This window comes from Struthio camelus, chromosome 4 (assembly GCF_040807025.1).
Source record: "Struthio camelus isolate bStrCam1 chromosome 4, bStrCam1.hap1, whole genome shotgun sequence".
Lineage (NCBI taxonomy): Eukaryota > Metazoa > Chordata > Aves > Struthioniformes > Struthionidae > Struthio > Struthio camelus.
Window position 1 is genome coordinate 33,590,553 of NC_090945.1, and position 20,612 is coordinate 33,611,164.

At 39.3% G+C, this 20,612-nt stretch overlaps 1 protein-coding gene across 10 annotated transcripts in view; it reads right to left on the minus strand.

Annotated features, from left to right (window-relative positions):
• Positions 1–20,612, minus strand: part of INPP4B (inositol polyphosphate-4-phosphatase type II B) — a 325,541-nt gene that overhangs the window by 83,684 nt on the left and 221,245 nt on the right. For all 10 annotated transcript variants that reach the window (XM_068942137.1, XM_068942132.1, XM_009689286.2 and 7 more), the window contains 3 exons: positions 15,050–15,180; positions 5,725–5,829; positions 193–301 (listed from right to left, as the gene is read on the minus strand). In XM_068942137.1, the coding sequence (XP_068798238.1) occupies positions 193–301; positions 5,725–5,829; positions 15,050–15,180 (345 nt within the window). The remainder of the gene's footprint in view (positions 1–192; positions 302–5,724; positions 5,830–15,049; positions 15,181–20,612) is intronic.

Below are 20,612 nucleotides of genomic sequence, written 5' to 3' on the forward strand. Positions count from 1 at the left end.
AATAGATAGTTCTTCAAATTTGCAGTCTAGCAAAATAGGAAAGATAAAGGAACTATTTTATGAATGAATTCTTGTCCAATCTTACTAGATTTTCTATTGTCAAATGCATGGAAGATAAACTGTTTCAGTGAGCATGTAACACATCAATGCAACTTTACTTGTATTTTCCTCGTTACTTCCAAAAATACTTACTTTCGCCGTTCTGCCTCAAATTTACTCAGCAGTTTCCGGAGACCACCATTCTTAAATCCCTGGCAGTGCGCAGCTGGAGCTCCCACGGTGATGACATCGTACACAGCATCTGGAAGGGGAACAGACAGTCTTGGGGCACCGAGATCTGCATCCACCTATGCCCAACACACAGCAACACTACGGTATCCACTATACAGGGGATGGGTGAACAAATGTGTTATTTTACTAGGAATAATTGAGAAGCTGGAGGGGGCAAAGAGCTAATCGATCTTTCCACACAGCCACCTGGACACCTTAACACTTACCAGATTTATCGCTACCTCGTAATCATATGCCACAGCATAGAACTATATTCTAGCTTTGCAGCTTACAAAGTTGCAAAGTAAATTGGTCCTTTGTGCATTTCATTTTATTACCTCTTCCGTTATTTAACATGCAGTCATATTGCAATGCACAGATTCATGCATTCCAGGGTCAAAAGAGATCATCATGATGAAATAGTTTGACCCCCTGAATAATACAAGCTACAGAATTTCAGCCAGTGACTCCTGCATCAAACTCATAAGTCCTGGCTGAATGAAGGCATCTCTCTCTCTCTTTTTTTTTTTTTGGGGGGGAGGGGGAGGGAGGGAGAGGGATCTCTCTTTTTTGGGGGGAGGGAGGGAGAGGGAGAGGGAGAGGGAGAGGGAGAGGGAGAGGGAGAGGGAGAGGGAGAGGGAGAGGGAGAGGGAGAGGGAGAGGGAGAGGGAGAGGGAGAGGGAGAGGGAGAGGGAGAGGGAGAGGGAGAGGGAGAGGGAGAGGGAGAGGGAGAGGGAGAGGGAGAGGGAGAGGGAGAGGGAGAGGGAGAGGGAGAGGGAGAGGGAGAGGGAGAGGGAGAGGGAGAGGGAGAGGGAGAGGGAGAGGGAGAGGGAGAGGGAGAGGGAGAGGGAGAGGGAGAGGGAGAGGGAGAGGGAGAGGGAGAGGGAGAGGGAGAGGGAGAGGGAGAGGGAGAGGGAGAGGGAGAGAGATGGCTCTAATCTTGATTTAAAGACTTCAAATGACAATGAATTCACTGCATCTCCACAAAAGTGGCTCCAAAGATTAATCAACCTCAGTAGTAAAGGTCCTCATTTAATTTCCAGTTTGAGTTTGTTTAGCTTCCACTTTCAGATCTAAGTACCTCTTAGATGCTAAATTGAAAAGTTCCATTCAATAAGATTTATTTACCTGTTATATATGTTTACAAAAAAAGAGCACGCCAGTTGTTTCAAGCTGAAAAGTTAACGCAACAGGAGATAAACTATTCTATTCAAAGATCTTCACTGCTGAGACCACAAAACTGTTGTTACTCTGTATGTACTTGATGTCTTGTGACAGGCGTGATGAACTTTTCTATGGATATATGCTTACTGAACTGGAGATGAGAGACTGTTTCTAAAAGGGTGTTTCATTTTGTGCCTGTGATTGATTTTCAGTGCAAAGATGAAGATTTAATTACACTGCAAACCACAATCATTATTCCCTCAAAGTCCTGTTATTTACATCTGCACTAAGCAGTACCTGTATTATGCCGAAGCTCACTGGAAGTATGAAAACACAGGTCAAATTGAGGCATTTTTAAAATGTATTTCTAGAGGAACCATTAGAGGATCTCTCTTTGTAAACTATTTTATTCATCAAGGAAGCTTTTCAAGTAAATTAAAATCTAATCCTCTCTTAAAATAGAACTTTTCTTGCATTCTGATGATAAATATCCCTAGAAGCAAGAAGACTGTACAAATGATTCACAGTTAATGAACTGTGTTTTACTTCTGGAGCTGAATTTCAAAGCATATTCTCTCAAATTGACTTGAACCCTAATGCATTGGTGGCTCTTCAATTACCACTTAAAAGAGAAGTGACATACTTTCCTTAGCCTCAGGTGAGCTTCAGGGTTCCTAAATCGCCCGTTCTTTCAGGTCTTCACGGAAATCTACCCATAATACATAATCTCGGGCAGTTAGAGCTCCACTGTTACTTGACAATAAGTAGTTCTACTGCTTTGCACAGCAATGGCTTGAGACCAAAATAAGAGAGGAAACCATCAGGCTAACCAGATAACGGCTTCTGAATGCCGTTGTTTATGGATAACTCACAAACCACAGGGAAACGTTTAAAAAACTAAACCTGTGTACTTTTTTTTTTTTTGAATCCATATTTGAATCAAGGCAGAACCTGCTCATAACTAACTCTGCGAGGTCTGCCCGTGAGCAGCTTTCCATCAGCTGGGCGCCACATCTTGGCATAGCCAAGGAGCAGCTCTTAGAGAGGCAAATGGCCCCCACGAGCAGCTGAGTGCCTCCTCTGCACCCGCTCAGGCACTGGCCCCAGCCCAGGCTGCTGCCGCCACAGGTGCTACTCGTGAGCCCAGGGCCAGCAGCTGCCCCGCCATGATCCCCATCTGTCCTGCTGCTGTGGGGCAGCAGCAGCAGCTGCCCCAGTCCCGCTCCTGCTCATACGCCTGCCCGTGCTGCTCACTGCAAACCTTGGGAGAAAGCTCTTCAGCCACTGCCACACGCTCCAACCCTACAAACCACTGTGATCGTTGCCTGCAAGCCTCTAGGAAAGGAGGCATCCGGTTTTTAAGATGAGGCAAACAAAACTACCACAAGAGAGTAAGGGAGAGGGAAAAGAGCAAGAAGAAATCATCTACGATGCTTCTGACGTACCTGGAGCAGTCTCACTCCCACCTCGCTGAGCACGCTATGTAAGAAAGTGTTGTGAGACTGGGGAGGTGCTTCGTTTACAAGTTGACATGGCTTCAAGCGAAGGACACACAGCACCAGTGTGAGTGCATGGCTGGAGAAACACCCCAGTACCTCAGAAGCATCGCTCACCTGGGGACCGGACTGCTGCCAGCAACCCCCTGCAGCGCAGGGGAGCTCAAAGCACAGCAGAGGGTGGTAGGAGCTACAGAAGATTGTCAGCGTGATCCACCAAAGTTATTCATTAATAGACATTCTTAAAATAACCAGCTTCAGAATTTGAAGAAGGAATATACACAAGAAGATCAGAATGTAAGGAAATTAGGCTTCAAATAAATCATCACTTCATAATAATTATTGTGACTCGGGAAAATATACCCATCTCCTCGTTATACAAATGAAACATTACCACCAGTTACCTACTTGCCACAAACAGTAACTCCTCCAGCCATGCAGAAATATCAACTAACTGCTCATCCCTCCTGCCCGAATAAAACAGAGCTTTTGCAACATGGTGACCACCATAATGACATGGCAGAAGTTCAGTAAACCTAACCTTTACCAGACCAATTTAAAGAGTTGAGGGTTCCCCACCTCAAGCAGAGCTCAATGTAGAGTTTAAGCCAACAAATCTTAACCACGAGAACAGTGTATCAGCCTCCTACTAGCCTTCATCAGGGACGCTCGCTGTCTTACACTGCAGACAGAGGCAAAATGAAAGTCTGCTCGGGATACCAATTTTATTTAAAACAAGCACCCTTGAGTATTTTCTGTTTCTCCATTTCTTTGCCCATAATAACATTGCAAGATTAATGTGCAAGCAAGAGTATAACAAAACTACGGCAACATTTAAACTTAAATTCTGTAGTATGATGAACAAAGGAAACGTGGTATCTATCAAATGGATAGAGACACAGTTATCACGCAGCAAGTTAATATTTTTCTCAAAGCTTATTCTCCTGGAAGTTTAAGCACGCTGGTATTTTCCATTCAATGTCAGTACCCAATAACAACCCGAATCAGAGTTCAGTAAAAGTAAACCTATTACTGAACATGTTGAACAAAAAGCATGTCTCCATATGGGCACATGCTGATAGATGCTCATATCCCAAAACTAAAGCTGTCTGACAGTGGGAGGGTTAATGACAACTCTATGGCTCATCAGCTTGTTTAATCACAATCTCTATGAATGTTTTTGTGCCTTAATTATTTTTTCCCCCCTTCTGTCAGTTGCCTTCTCATACTCTGGATTCTGTTCAATATATGGCAAGTAAGAAAGACCAATTTCATGTCAAAGTGCTACTCGCACAAAAAGGATGCGCAATTGCTGCAAACCATTCAGAGTGCATTTATCTAATACAAGATGCAAGCCTTCAGTGCTCATAAAACGAAATTTTTCCCGTAACCTGAATGGATGGTACAGCTAGATATGCAATAGATATAGAATTTACATTTAAATTTTTCCTAATAAAGGAAAGTATAATCATCTTTAATTACTTTTTGTTATATTGTTACGTAGTGCTACCAAAATATCCTAAACGTGTTGAGGAACACATTTCGTATATACAGAAATAAAAAGAGCTCCCTACAACTAAAGTGTCAGTCTTGCAAAGATATATGGATAGGCAGAAATTCAATGATCTCAACATACATTCTCTTCTTCGTTATTGTTTTGTAATCTGTAATCTTGAGTATAACAAGAACAATGTTATCTAGCTCTCACGTCAGGGGAGTGAACGAACATTCTCTAAAGAAAATGGGCAGAGATTTATAATCCAAGACAAAGTTCTAAATTTAGAAGACAATTCTAACAGTTATCTGTTTTTCGTTTGTGGATTAATCATATCCCACAAGCAAACTGGCTTTGGAGAAGAAAGGTGAAATTTCATCTAAAAGTAAAACTGGGGTAGAGTAAAAGCTGTTGCGGGTGATGGAGTAAGTGGTATATTTCCATCTCCTTTTCTATTTAGCAAACATATAATGTACTGCTGTCAGAGCTGCTTTCTAGGGAAGACACAAAATTAAGGCTCTGACCACTTGTAGTCATTATAGACCCAAAAGTACTTTCTGAATACTAAAGGAAAATGGGCAAGTGCCAGATTTAGACCCAAGACAAAGGCAGAAAATATCCACATGGAGAGTTTCTAGGGCCCATCAAAGTGAAAAATCGAACACTTTCAGCCTGTAGAGTAGTAGAAGTTTTTAATCAATGAACTTGGAAGCTTGATTTTGATTTTATAATAAAATATGCAACAATTAGTCATACAAGAAATCTTCTGTATCTAGTCATACCACACGAACGTTACACAAGGTAATATGGTACAAATTGCACTGGTTGGCAAAACACACACAACATGAAATGAATCCCAGAATTATCCTTCTCAGTCTCTGTATTTCTTGTGAATTTCTTGCCTGCTCAGTATTCTTCCAAATCTGCGCAAGTCCTGATTGCACACAAATTGACTGAAATATCAATTCAATACTACCACTTTCAGTGCTTTTGCCTGAAGCATCTTCATACGCCATCTACAAAGTTTAAATAACACCACTGCCAGCATCCTTCTATCATGGGAAAACATCAAATTGAGCAAGATCTGCCTCTCTAAGAACATAGATTTTAGTCCTATTCTGGTTATAAGGTTTCATCTGAAAGCATGCCCATCTAATCTCCATTCTTGAAAACAGGTATATAAATTAAGATACTCACAGCTTAAAAAGGGCCAGAACGGAAACTAAACCTTCCAGTTATATTGTATTTCAAAAAGTACTTTGAGACACTTAGGGAATATCTCTAAAGAATATACTCTACCTTTTAAGCGAGGACTATGCACATGCATTCTCTGCAGATGGAGGTTTACTGGAATGAATTCTAATGTTTTTTCTCCTTTGCTACAGCTTGATTTGAAGGAAGAACCTGAAAAACAAAAGTTTAAAGAATCATCATCTTAAGCACGCAGCAGATGTTTTGTCTTTTTTTCTTTTAATGCAAGGACAATACTTGTATGTTAGCAGCCTTCTTTAATTTACTTTTAATGTGTAATTGTATATTAGAAAAAGAATGGTTCACTAACCAAGTCTCAGCATGTACCCATATTGCAGGCAACAAAACAGCTTTTAATTCACAGAACAATCTAATTTTTTATTCTAGGTGATAGACATTTTTCCTGTTGTCTGAAATTGGTCTGCAGTCTGCTGGAAATGATGCCACAGTTAATGTGTCTTATGTTTATGCTGTCCTAAAAAACAGGGGCACAGAGCTATGACCATACTACTTTTTCCATCAAGTAATTTTTCTTTCTTAAAAAAAAAAAAAAAATTACATTAGCTAGGCTATGTATTCTTCTTAGAAAGTTCAAACAAAGAAGCATAAACTGGCTTAAAAAGAGCTATAAATTAGTTCTCTTTTTAAAAAGCCAGTATAATAAAAGGCACAATGCTCTGAAAAAAATCTGGTTGCATTCTTCAAAAATATCACCAAGTGATAAATGAGATTATGAGTAACCGAGTATTACTACTGGAGTACACAGGAAGTTAATTTAAGCCTGACAGTATGAAAATGTAATTTACCTGAAGATATTTGATATGACTTATACATAAAATTAAAGGGTGCACATTAGAAAAGAGAAGTTTTCTCACTAAGATAGCCCAACATTTACCAACATCAGTTTTTCAGCACCTTATCATTTCACCAAATGTTAACCATTTGGAATAAAATTTATCTGATTCAGACAGGACTTTTTCCCCCAAAAAATTCCTTAGAAAAGATTCAATCTTTTCTGACAAAAAAAGCTGAGAAAAAGCTGAGAAAAATAAAAGTTTTCCATTGGGAAAAAAAGTTCCGGTGACCATTCTTTCGGTCCCCAGGTTTGGCACCATCAAATTTTGGAGTTTGGACTTTGTGTTGGGGCTCCCTGGGAAAATTTGTCTGTTTGACCCAACTGTAAATACTTGACTTGTCCAGTCAAGATTTGCTAGAAGCTATCTGTTGAAGCTGCCATAAATTTCAACAGAACTAAGCATACTTGAGCCTCCCAATGCAAACCATATTGCCAGAGGGCACTGATAACCCTCCAGTCCAAGGCTACAGAAGTATAAGCAAACTTTTGCTCAAAAGGCTGCTCTTAATTACACTGAGCCAAGCTAGGAACAGGTACTATACTTAAATGAGTGGAGGGCCTATGAAGGATGCTACCTAGGCTTAGTAACTTAGACTAGTAGTAATAATTGGAACCAAGACTAAGAGCAAAGGTAGCAAGAAAAAGAATTGGTAGAGTCAATGATTCAGATTTCATGTGAAATCTGGGGGTGCAGGCTGAAAGCAGAAGTCACTGACAACGAGGAATAGCAGTGGGGAACGTGAATCTGGAAACCACAAGGGGAGCGAAAGAAAAAATGACGAGTAGGCAAGAGAACTGGAACTGTATCAGAAAAGAAATGGAAACAGCGCAGTGGGAATTCATCTGAGACCCAGATCAAAGTTCAAGGAGCAATAATGGTGTCTGGGACAAGGAAACGCTGCCAGGAACAGAAGAGACTATGATTAAAAAATATATATATATATGCGCACACACACACACGTATACACATACATACACACTGCCCAGAGCCAGAGTAGCCCATGCACAGCATTCCCAAGTCCTTTCACTCCTCTCTGCTCGTGGCAGACCTGTGAAGCAAGAATCCCTGCCCCTCCGATACCAGAAACATACGGGATAGCAACCACCTATTGCTAGCATTTGTTTTGTTAGCTCAGGTATGACAGATCCATCCAGTGCAATTAAGATTTCAATCTGCATTTGCCAATATCATCTACACAATACAATTCATTTTTATTATTCTTTTTTTTCTTTTAAATAACCAAGTTAGTTGTACTTAAGGATTAAGAAAACAAAAATCCTCCTGTTACAATAGTTATTACTGCTGCAATATTAAACTCTTTGAAGTTGGGAAATACCAGAACGTAGACAGTTTATGCAACCTTAATTTGACATTCACTTGAATAGGAACCATGAAACAGACTTTAATAACATATTGCCTACTAGCTTTTTCCAGCTCATTCAACATGTAGGATCTTTGGTGCTCGCTTTGAAAGCAGCATTTCAATATCAGGCTTCCAACTGTTACTTTGTTACCTGGACTCAAGCCTTCTACAAAGATATGCTTATTCATTTCCTCAAACCTGGCCATCAGGCTCATCATCATCATAGTCTGAGGGCTCTACAAATACTTACAGAATAATTTTAAGTGGCTGAATAAAAGGTCATAAGTTCACCCATCTTAATGGCAGGAATTAACTAAAGGTTGAAGCATTTAAAAAACAATGCATTAATATGAGATGGGGGGGGATCTGATCCTGTAGAGTGCGCAGTTAGACAGCACTTTGTATTTTGGAAGCACAGCTCCCACTGATTCGAGTCATATCCATAAGTACTCAGTGCTTCTGCAAAATAGAGCCTGTGACTGTTGTCAGGCTTCCAAAAAAGAACACCACACAGTGATCACTTCTGAAAAGTCTGACTTGCCTAGTGTCACATAGGGACTTTGTGACAGAGGCAGGGATAGTGTCCAGTTCTCCAGAGCAATATTCAATTGCCTTAACCTTGATCGTCTTTTCTTCTCCTTCTGGAGCTGGACGAATAATAGAATTTTCAGTTTCATGACTGAAATGGAAATAAAAAAAACAAAAATCAGGAAAAAAAATCATTTCAGGTCAAACTAAAATAAAAAAAGTTTCAAGTTCTACTCCCTCCCAAAATCACCAGATGTGTTTTAGATCAACCTGAAATGATTTGTTTTGTTGTCGCCTAACCCTTTCAAAATTTTGTTATAATATTATTTTGAAACAAAAATACTTAATATTTCCAAAAATTGCCTCCCATTTTTGAGGATAAAAGTGTTCACAAAAACAGTATAAATATAAAATAGTCCTAACTTTCTTAAATGTCCATTTTGAGCAACTATACTACTAAACCAAAACTGCTGTCTAACACTAATGCAATCTCCCAACACTTTCACTGCAGTCTTTCAATTTCCAAAATAAACGGGGTGGTCTACTAAAAACAGCCTCCTTCGTTAAACGTGCAAAGAGCCCAGCTCAGAATGAAGTTGGTATTTCCTGGAAAATACAATATATGCTCACAGGAGAGGAGCGGGGGAATGTTTTGGAAAACTGTATTTACAGATAGCATCTCCCCTTCTGTATGTTGCCTAGGAGGGAACAAAGTCTTCCCTGAAGCTATGGAGCCTGGAGACAGTTTTATCTAATTGACTTACATGGAGTCAGTCCTTCAGAATTGTGACAATCTACATCTGCAAAAGCATCTTTTTAAAGACAAGCAATCGTTCAGCTAGTAACAAAGCAGTGACATTAGCATTAATCCTGCTTTTAAGGTGCCAAGGAGGGAGAAGAGCAGCTGTCAACGCCTCGGTGCTTTCCCCTGCCAGCTTCTCCACCTTTGGCTGGACAGCTGGTAGAGGAGCCAAGCCAGAGGTGAAAGCACTCCATGGCTTTCCAAGGGGAATGCAGCCAGTTGGCCTCCTCTTAAAACTGAGGCTTCACAAGACAGCAAGCTGCGTCAGAAATTTTGCATCCGGAGCCAGATAACAGAAGCCTGATCTAATTTAGAAAAGCAACCTTGTCAGGTTCCTAGCTATAAGTGCTGCTGATTGCAAGCTAATCCTGCTAGGACTGGTTCCCACGTGGGAGCAGATCCAGGTGTCCAACGCAGTTGCACAGGTACTCCTGGGCACGGCAACTTTCAGGCTCAGTTTCAGAAGGAAGGGAACAGCCTCATACAAAGCTCAGGCAACACACTGCCTAATGTAACTCCAGAAGACTACAAAGGCCAAACTCTAAAGTGATATCTCTTTTCATGTGAATCCATGACACTGGGAAAGTAAAGAACGCGTTGAAATATAAATACTTGAAGAGACTGAATTGAAGTTGTACCCACATCTCTAATTTTAGCATTTTCTATCTTGTGAGTACTTGAATTTGCATTCTCTACAGCGTTCTCTCAATGTTGCTTTTGTGCAAATACAGTAAGTAATAACATATGTTTGTCTTGCTTTCATTACTACATTTGTAATTTTTAAGTTATAATATGTACAGCTTATACAGAAAAACCATCCTGTCTTGTCCTGTCCAACCACCAACCACTTGTCCTGTCTTACTAAATTTACTAAGACAATATTGTAAGCATGTTTCAGAATATGAAGCACGCTTTATCTGTGGGAAAAAGACTTCAGGATTTCAGCAAAATCCGGTTTTCAGCGTTACAGATAGAAGCAATTTTCTGGACAACAATGAAGTGGTTTTTTTAACCCTACAACTTCTTCTATTTCAGATAAAACAGTAAATGAATTATCTCTTTGCAGCTGACCAGAGACCCGGGACGCTCTCTTGCCCTCTATCATTCCCCTTTTTTCCCCTCTTTCTTTTTTTCTTCATTTTTTTAAACAAAATATCAAATACCTCCATTTCTTAGGTTTTTTTTCCCCCTGCATATTTGAAAGAGTAGGAAGTGGGACATATTAAAATACGCATTCAATTCAATCCACATGGCTATGCTACTCCTTTCAAAAAGGAGTGGGGACAAACTTCTGAAAACCATATATAGAGATTAATCTTTGTTTCACAGATAATTACAATATACTTGTTAAAAGTGTTCAAGGAAGAAAAACCTGGTTAAAAGCAAGTAATGGTCAGCAGAAGCATGTAAAAACCTATAGTAAGCCTAAACATACTCCCATACCTCTCTAGCACTAAAGCTACAAGAAAACACACCAGCTTAATGAAAATTTTACAAGAATTAAACAAAATGCTACTAAAAAGAGAAATAAGTGTGCAATTAGGCAGAGATCTAACCTTACGTAATTGTGATAGAAATTAGACATACATTAACACCGCTCAGAGATGATAGAGAAACACTACTGGCATCATCACTGCACTGGTGTGATGAGATGAGGTGCCTCTGCTCAGTTTTGCGATGTTAGCTTTAAGCTAATACATGCTGTAAAATTCAACAGCATAAGAAATATTCATAGACAATTTCTTGGCTTCAGTTTTTAAGCAAGGCAGACTGAGTGCTTACATTGAGGGCATAATGCTTTGCAAAAGGTACTCAGCACCCTACAGTACTAGACTTCAGAACATCAAACCAATTTACAATAAAATCTTTCAGATGAAAAAATGAAATTAACATTTTTTTGAGAGGGATTTGAAATAAAATTAAATTTGTGATTAAAGACATATCGTAGACTGGTAAATGGATATACAGACAGTTAGTCAATGGGATAGACTCCTCCCAGAACTCAATACTAAGAAGAGTGCAGAAGAATATTTTTAAAATTGGTATTAAACTGTAAAACAGACAGTTAAGGTGAAAATACTCAGTTACATATCCATCATTATCCTCAAGGTTATTAGCTGAATATTATTTTCCTCCATACAGGAGTATCATTTCTCCAACTACAGTGCTTCAAAATGGAGGAAAATTCTATGATATTATATTACAAGAGCAGTGAAGGTCATCTCAGCAGCTCAAGGGAAACCTGGAGCTCAGGTGGCACCTGCACCCAAGGCCTGAGACACTGGAAGCGGGATCTGAGGGTTCTTATCCACCTCCCTAAGGGAGCTCCTTGGGCCCACGTTAAGCACTGCAATTTCTAGCCTCTCAAGCCCAGCAGGCAAAAGAGATTCCTAGCAGGAGCCATCTCGGAGGCCACCACCGCTTGGGCAAGCCCCAGGCTGAGAGTCCTACCACTGATGTCTACAACCACAGAACATCCTAGACCAAGATGTGAGCAAAAATGTCTAGCTGCAAATTGTGTAGCCCTCAGTGAAGGATTAACTATGCGTCTAATTTCGCTTCACCTTAATTATTCCTCATTCTCAACCACACAAACCTCTGTGACCCCCACTTCAATGACTCTACTAGACTTGGAGAGCTAACATACTGGAGTGCCTGAGAGCACCCAGCTCTGCCTGCATCCAGCCTGACCAGCATTAGTTTTCTGCCAGTACTATACCATATTTCCCACTAGGTGCCCAGAAGGAGAAGGCAGCTTCCCCACAGCTCACCAAGAAAAAAAACAGAGGGCACACAAAGAACAACAGGATATGCCCTGAGAAGTCGGTGATACGTTTAAAACCAGTCACGCAGCTATAGCTCCCCAGAAGATCAGATCGGGGTGCAAGTCCCTGGGTGCAGGGAAAGCAGTGTTAGCCTGTAGCACTCCAAAAGCAAAACAAACTCTCAGTCAACTAAATAACTAAGGCACCACTTAATTAAAGCATGCATTTACATCAACAACTTTAAATATAGTACAAGAGTTGAGGAGAAATGCTAAGTACATTGTGCACAAAAACACATTAGACTTCTATGGAACAATTCTGAAGGAACACTCACTATCCAAAGAATTTATCTAATTTAATTTATTTAATAAATAAGCATAAAAATAGTACAGGGGTCTTTATACCACCTACTATAAAGTACAAAGACGACAACATTTACTTTAAAAAGACTGTACTGTTTGGCTTTCAAACGTGTACGTATCTCACTGATTACAATAAAATCAGCTTTCAAATGTTAAAGTAACTTTTAGCACAAGATGAAAAAGAAGGGTTTTTTATCGTACATAAATAAATAACTTCCCCGTTATTGGAAAGTTTTCCCACTAATATTAGTGGGGGGAAAAAAAAGGTGGCTAAAGAAATGAGATTTAGGTATGTACTTGAGTGCTGGCTTCCAACTTCCCTCCTTAATTATTATTTTTCACCTTTACTACCATTATTAGGTTGCGTCTGTACGTGTTGGGGGGGGGGGCGGTGTCTTTATTTTGATTTTATAGAGAGAGAGGAAGATTACTGCTCTCTTTACATGTGTCCTCCTTCAGTAATCTTGGATTCCCTAGGTCCACTGCAGTTACCTCAAAGCACAGTTAAGACAAGTCAGTAAACATCACCAACCCTTTTCAAATTCACCTGGCACACTATAGACCTTTCAGGATTTATGTTTAATAGATTACATTGCCTTTTTTTTTTTTAAATCTCAAAAGGTGATTTCAATATTTTCCTGCAAGAGATAATTATTACATTGATTCCTTCATAATCTGTATTTATTGCCTTGTATATGATGCTCTATGGAATGCTTTCAAAATGTAATTAGCAAAGCATAAAAAAACCCATAAATTTGTTAAAGCACAGAAATATAGGAACTCTCATGCTGGATCAGGTGGTACTCTGCCAAAATCAGAACTGCAATATTCTGATGATGGCAAACAATCATGAATAAGACTAAATTATTCTTTTGCACCTAAGATGCAAATGATCATACAAAATTTAGTGTAACAGATGAGCTTTCCATCCCCCCCCACCCCATATACACATATTTAAGCGGGTGATCAACTGCTCCTGAAATGTCTGGGTTCAGTTAAAGCTCATCTTTTGCTCATAGACTAAAACAGGATTTATCTTTTCCTTTTTTGCCTTGGGACCAAGAATAGTTATCTCAGACCAATCTGGAATGACAAAAACCATGCTCAGTCCTGTATTAAAAGATGATGGATAAAGGACAAAAGCACAATTTTAATGCATTTTTTGGAAGAGAAGGATCTGTGTCGCAAATACTAAACGCGACATACACATTATAATAAAAGCAATGCACCCAAATCTGTATAAAAAGAAATTATTCTGCTGTGCATTTCAGTTGCATATTGAACTAAAAACTCATTGCTCCACTTCTCACAACATATATTAAGGTCTTTTTCTTTTCTCTTTTTTTTTTTTTTTTAAACAGGCTTCTATGTAGGAAGCTAGAAATTGTTAAGAAAATACTGCAAGTCTTCCCTATGCAAATGGCTTTTCAAAACTAATATACTACTATCACTTACACCTCCATTTTCACAAATATTCATACCTGTGAAGTATCCCTTTTTCAGAAATACTCCAGGCTGCAAACGTACATCTACGTAATACAATATACAAAGTCCTTTTTACTTCTCACATGCATTACTATGCCCACACACAAAATTGCAGGAGTAAGGCCCTAGTGGGAACACCTATTTGTGAGAGAATATAGAGCGAAAAAGCATACGTAAGCAATAATGGCAGCACGGTCATGGAAAACACATGCTGAGATGGGAAGTGTGAGCACCGGCATCACAAATCTGATACCAGCAAGAACGCAGCAACAACAACAAGGCTCTGTAGTCATTGAGAACAAGCGGGCCTGCTTCCTTTCAGGAAGGTGTTCGGGTGCCCATATGTAAAAGCAGGTTATAAACAGACAAATTTTCATTTGCTTAAAATAATAGCGCGTTATTCTGAAAATAATTCCAATAGTTTCAAAAATAGAAAAGAATTGTCCTCGGGTGATTTGTGGACCATCAAAAGAAAAGAAGTTCAAAGGAACAAATGATTTGTTCTGCAGTCATCTCTTGCTCTTTTTATGAGCGAGAGTTCCTACTGGAGGAAACTACCAGATGCCCTCTCTGCACATTTGTCACCAGTGCTGTCTTACTTAACTGGCACGCAGACGTGATGATGCATTACAGCCCCTGACCACAGGACCCTGCCAGATATTTACAGAACAAGCACCTGGTGCACTTCAGAGTACAAGAGCACTCGCTCCGTAGCGCACGAGCAGGCAGAGTATACAGATCTACTTCTGGACGATGACAGACTGCCTGTCCTATATAAATACTGTGCTTTTCTGGCACGCTGTGGACAGCGACGACTACTACACTAAGGATATGCACATCACAGCTAGATGTTACTGTTATACTGTTAAATGCAACTTGAGTTAGTTTCTTGAAACTAACTGGTTTCAGTTGGCAGACAGTATTCAATACCTGCAGAGCACTATATTCAAGTGAACGTGCACACAAAACAGGCACACCCACTTTTCCGACTTTTTTGGCTGCTGTATAACCATGTACCATGTTAACTGCAAAAATCTGCTGGAGTGCATGTTAAAAAAAGAAATAGGGCACCAGTGAGTATCACTGAAATACAAAGATTATACATATTTCATTTTTTCTGTGTTTTATTTCTGCTGAACACTCAAGTACAAAATGGCAATTAACCTAGTTAATTCTTAACCTCTCCAAGAAAGGGGAGGCTACTTTCATACCTGTATGCTTCCCGAGCTCTGCAAGAGTATCCTGGTACAAGCTCAACATCTGATCACAGTGAGCAATAACATTTTTACGCATATTGTCCCAGTGAGGAGCAAGCTCTCCCAACTCTTTAAGTTCCTGATTCCTGTATCAAAAGGCAAAAAGAGATGGCAATAATCCAAAATCTGTTTGTTAACAAGCATAAAAAGCACTTCTTTACCGAAATAAATCATTATCTTGAGTTTGTTTTCTTTTGCAATGCTTGCAGAAGAGCTGTTTTGGTAAGGTCTATTCTTTGGATATATTCATGCATACCATAAACACAATTTTTGCACCATTTCTACAAACGTCAGTCTAGCCAACACACGAGCCTCCACATTTCTTTACTGCTGAAAAAAAACCCATCCCCTAACACCTAATCTTCAGCCTTACAGCTGTGTTCATCAGGTCAAAACAGCAGTGTTATGGAAACCAAACATACCACTGAAAATCCAAAAGGAAATCCTTTAGCAAATTATCAGTTTTCCTGTACATTCTTTTGAGAGGTGACCTAAATGAAATTGAGATCACTTTAATTTCCTACACAAACAAGTATAGTTACAGTGCACTGGGCCTTCTGTTTGCTTTCCCCACTTGCTACTTAAGTTCATCCCACATCTATTATTTTATCCTTTGGGGACTCTGCTTTTAATGACACTGAAAATGAAGGATCTTGAGTTTTCAACTGTTTGCAGTTGTTCAGAAATCTTGTGCAACATGATCAAATAGTTTTCCTCACTTCCATCAAAGTAGCAAGCAGAGGGTTTCACCGCAATTCTTGGAAGTCTCAAAAAAGATTCCCAGAGGATAACTCTCGGATAATTGAAAGTTACTTTAAAAAAAAAAAAAAAAAAAAAAGAAAGAAACCTAACAAGGAGACAGCACAGGAACATAGGAAAACCCACAGGAGCAGTTCTGAGCACTAGCTACAAATTCTTAAAATTATTTCTTAAACAAACAAAAAAGCCCCACACTGATGCTTCCCCCATCGTTATTCGCTTTATGTTAAAGTAAGCAGTATTAGAGTAAAGTTATATGGGCATAATCCTGCTTCTGAGTAAAGCAACAGCCAAATCAGACTGAAGGCAGTGGAAGCAGCACTCAAGCTTTTTATTTTGTTTAATGTGTCTTATAACGTATCAAAATGGAAATGAAGATTATCATACAAGAACTCCTTGGAGTTTTACTAATAATGTGTGATTACTGTTTTCCATTTTATTCACGTGAAGAACAGAAGTAGATGAATCTGTCCCATTCTCCCCCATTCATATAAACCAGCACTGTAGTACCATAAGAATCATCAGCAGTAATCACACATACCCACCATTTTCCTTGTAAGTTTTACACAGCCTGAAAATGAGACTCCCACTGAACCAAAATTTCAGGGCTTCCTCCTAAGAAAGGCCTGTAAGTTTTGGCATAGTATTTATTTACAGTGAAGGTATTTTGGCACTTGATATTTAGACGGTAACTTAGTTTAATAGTTTTGGGATCAACACTTGGACCTGGCTGAGCACCGTGACTATCCTACTCCTCCTGTATAGCAACATATCATTCTGCAGAAATAGGAAGAACATTACACGGGGAGGGGTGAATACGTCCCACCCAGAGTCCTCTATCCCCTGGGAAACCCACTGCTACGGCCAGCGTAGACCCCTTACCTTGTCTTCGCCTCAGAAGGTCCAGATGACCCTTTCTACCCCCAGAATCCTATTTCAGTCCCACCCTCTTCCGCACAGCTCTCGGCTGGGGTGCTCTGCTCTGCCCCCCGCAGCAGCTGAGCCCAGCACCCCTGGAGCTGCGGGGCTCATGCTCAAGGCAAGTGACAGCAGGAGTAGAAAGCCCTCATCTCGAACTAAAACATCACTTGCGAGCCAAAACTGGTTTAACTGACTAGCTATAATTCAACTCTATGGACACCCATATCAACAGGAAGGGAAAGTTCAAATCTCATCAAGTTAATTCTAACATATTTTCAAAGAAAGTCAAATCCTGCTCTTTTCCGTGTGAATGAAGCTTGTATTGATTTTATCTCAGAAACGCATATACATTACTGAAGTCAAAATACAGCCTGTAGGATCTCATAAAAAGACACTCCTAATCTGTAAGGTTTTATTAAAGTAAGGTTGCAGTTTTATGGCAGTCTGGAACACATATATAGCAGGAACACTTTAAATACTACTTTTTCTACATTTATTTTCCTTAAGAAAATAAAGATAAAATCAAACATATAAAATAAAAGTATTATTTGGGGTAGATATTACTCCTCTAAAACCAGCCTTTTTTTCAAACGCAATAATGGATCTAAGACATTTAGGATTTTAATATTTGCGTCATATGAATTCTTACTATTTGTCACTGCTGCTGGTGAGTCATTACAATTCTTTTCTGAGTTATTGCTGAAAATAAGATTATCATTTTTATACCTAAGCCTCATCAACACTATTTCATAGTACTATGCATTATCACCATTGGTTTGCACCTTCCCAATAGTAAACCAACAGATTGAAGAAACATTTTATTTTTCTGCATCAGAGGTTTACAGCCAAAGTAATATCCAAAAACAACTTTACATTCAATCTTAAAAATACCTTTATTTTGCTTTAATAATATCCTGATACTTTATACTGGAGCTTATTTCACTGAAGAACTTTGAAACACACTTCAAATAGTAATTGCATCAAACAACAACGGTGCAACAAGTCACATAACACACAATATTACAATTAGGAAATTAATATTCATAATATATACTTGTTCCCCCAAAGGACAAATTGATTACTGATTCACCTTTTCAGTGTAGCCATGAAATTTTGAACAACTGGTCAACAGAGCAGCTAGCTTAGAGCAAGCTCAATATTGTTAAAACAGAGCTATTTCTCTTCCTCTGCCCCCGCGGCAAATCCCCCCTCAAAGCCTTTTCTAGGTAATCGTACACAACAGGATGACAAATCCTATGCTCAGCATCAACTTCAACCCTTCCTACAGTATCAAATCCAACCTTTATCTAAATCCTGCTATTTAGCTCCACAAACCATCTTCAAGATAGTCTTTTCTGCGAATGCACAGTGAAAACTCTCAACCAACCTTCCATTGTCTCCTTCCTTGATTACTTCAATATTTTTCTCTGTGACCTGGACATACAGTCTTGCCCCCCCTTTACTAGTCAAAAGGCTGGTGTAAACAGTCTGTCCCATTCCTCCTCCTTCACATTAAACATAAGCCAGTTACCTTATTTTTAAGCCTTTCTCAGACACTTTCGCTCTTCCATATCAGTTCTTTCCTTCAGCTGTCTATTGATGCCAGCTTTCACCAATGATTTCCCTCATGTTTGGAAGAAGTTCCTCGTTAGAAATCACAGGCGTGCTTTTTACTCTTTCTTCAAGCCTCTCTCTTGCCATTCTGGCAGAAAAATTCAATACTGGACCCTGATCTGCTGAAAGCGCTCTGTAGTACATACATCATTAGTACAAAGCTCAATGATCACTGGCACTAATACAACACAGGGATGAAAACTTGAAAGAACAAATTATGAGACTCCTTAGGATCCCACAGCAGCATTAGAAGCGTCACGGACCTTCATTTCAGGCTCCTGTTTAACACCAGTAACCTCCTCTTATACTCTGAATGACTTCTTGAGGTACATAGCCTCAATTAGTGGGCACTAATATGCCCTGCAGGGACGTAAGCCTTACTCAGCCTTCCCCCACTGAGGGAAAGTCGAGTCGTTTAGCAGCCTGGTACACTGACATGCAAGACAGTTTGGGGCTGCCTGTGCCTGGACTCAGCCACCTACGTTTCCTCATTACGAGCAACTATATCGGGCCAACCGGAGTCTATAAAGACTACATGACTGGACACGTTTCTAAGATTACAAACAATCAAGTAGTTTGTAGCAGTGCATTAAGACTCGTAGCATAAAATTACATGCAATTTTTTGGTTCCAAGCAAGTTTTCTGTGAAGCCCGCTATCACAGGAAGTTTGAGGCCAAAATTAATATTGTGCCTTTTGATTTATCAACTCATGAGTGAGTTGGGTTTTTTCTTAAACACACCATTGGCCCATGATTATAATAAACTACTGAATGTACCAGAAAGAGGCACAGAGACTTTCCTTCATTATTCACGTAGGCAGTGTCTATCGAAGCAGCGCCTGCTGTACGCCAGGCACTCTAATGGTCGCAGCAGCAATAGAAAAAGTCACTTTCTCATCCCACAGGGTATGAGGATAAAAGGATGGCTTAGAAGTCTAAAGGAAAAGTATTCAGCGCTGACAAACACAAAGTAATAACTGCTGGAAAAAGTACTTTGACTAGTCACATGCAACACGTTCAAATTAATTGAAGAAAACATCCTAAAGCTGAAATCATCTTCCCAGTGAACTCCTGGGCAAAAATACCACTAGCTTCAACAGTCCAGGTGGGTGCTACTGTGGAGAACACAGGGAAGAGCTGTGGTCACTGACAATAAAAACAAAATAATGCAAAAACCAGCAGCAAGACACTGTGTTGAGCAAGATCAGTCAGGAGGTGGTGGTCCCTCACAGAAGTGTTTTGGATCTCCTATTCTATCTTAGAAAAAGGAGCAGTAGGAATAGCAGTTTGCTTCATTAAGGACACAGCACAAATCTTCACATGTTAACAGATGACGCTGAAAAGATCAGCTTTTTGGTTTTTTGTTAAGAGAAGAGATAAGTAAGAGGAGATATGATAAAAGCACATAAAGCAAAAATGCTATATGAGGACAAAGAAGTAACTTTGATTCATCCAGCTTCAAAATCCAGGGATGGGATTTCTAATGAAGCAAACATGGCAAATTCAAAACTGGAAAAGGAAGCATTTTACTCCTCTCCACCAAGCAAAATTAGCTTCTCAAAGCCACTTTCACAAAGCATCAGAAGCAAAGTCCTTAGCAGGATTCAAAACAAAATCAGACAATTCTACAGATTAAATTTTCAAAAGTTTTATAGTATTAAAAAAGCCACAAAGTTGTAAATATTTAACAAACAAAAGCTTTGGAGTAAATATAAACCGTAAGCAGCCAATCACTCATAAGTAAAGGAAGCTTAGGGCTATAACTCTGTTCCATACTTTTAAAAGTAAAGAGCACAGGAATTATTTTTGTCAACACATTGTGCTTTAAAGTGCACATGTTTATTGATGAACATTTACTTGTTTCTATTCTACAAAAAAGATGAAAATTACCCTCATTTTCCTTTACGACAAGTTATAGTCCTATAATATATAGGCAACAACCCACCAAAACAATATAACATTCTCTCTAGAAGTAAAAAATCATAGCCTTTTTACTATCTTCTTTCTGAAACAGGCAAATAATTGGAGGAGGATTTAATCCCTTCTCGGGAAAATAACACAAAAAAGAATAAAAGAATATTTGTCTTTCTTTCCTAATGATTTTCACGTAGAATCTCTTGAAGACAATAGCTGATTTTCTCTTCTTACAGAATTCCCTGAGAAATTTCTCAGGTTCTGGTAAACCCTACCTGCCAACTAACTAAAAACTAAAAAGTAGGTTGTG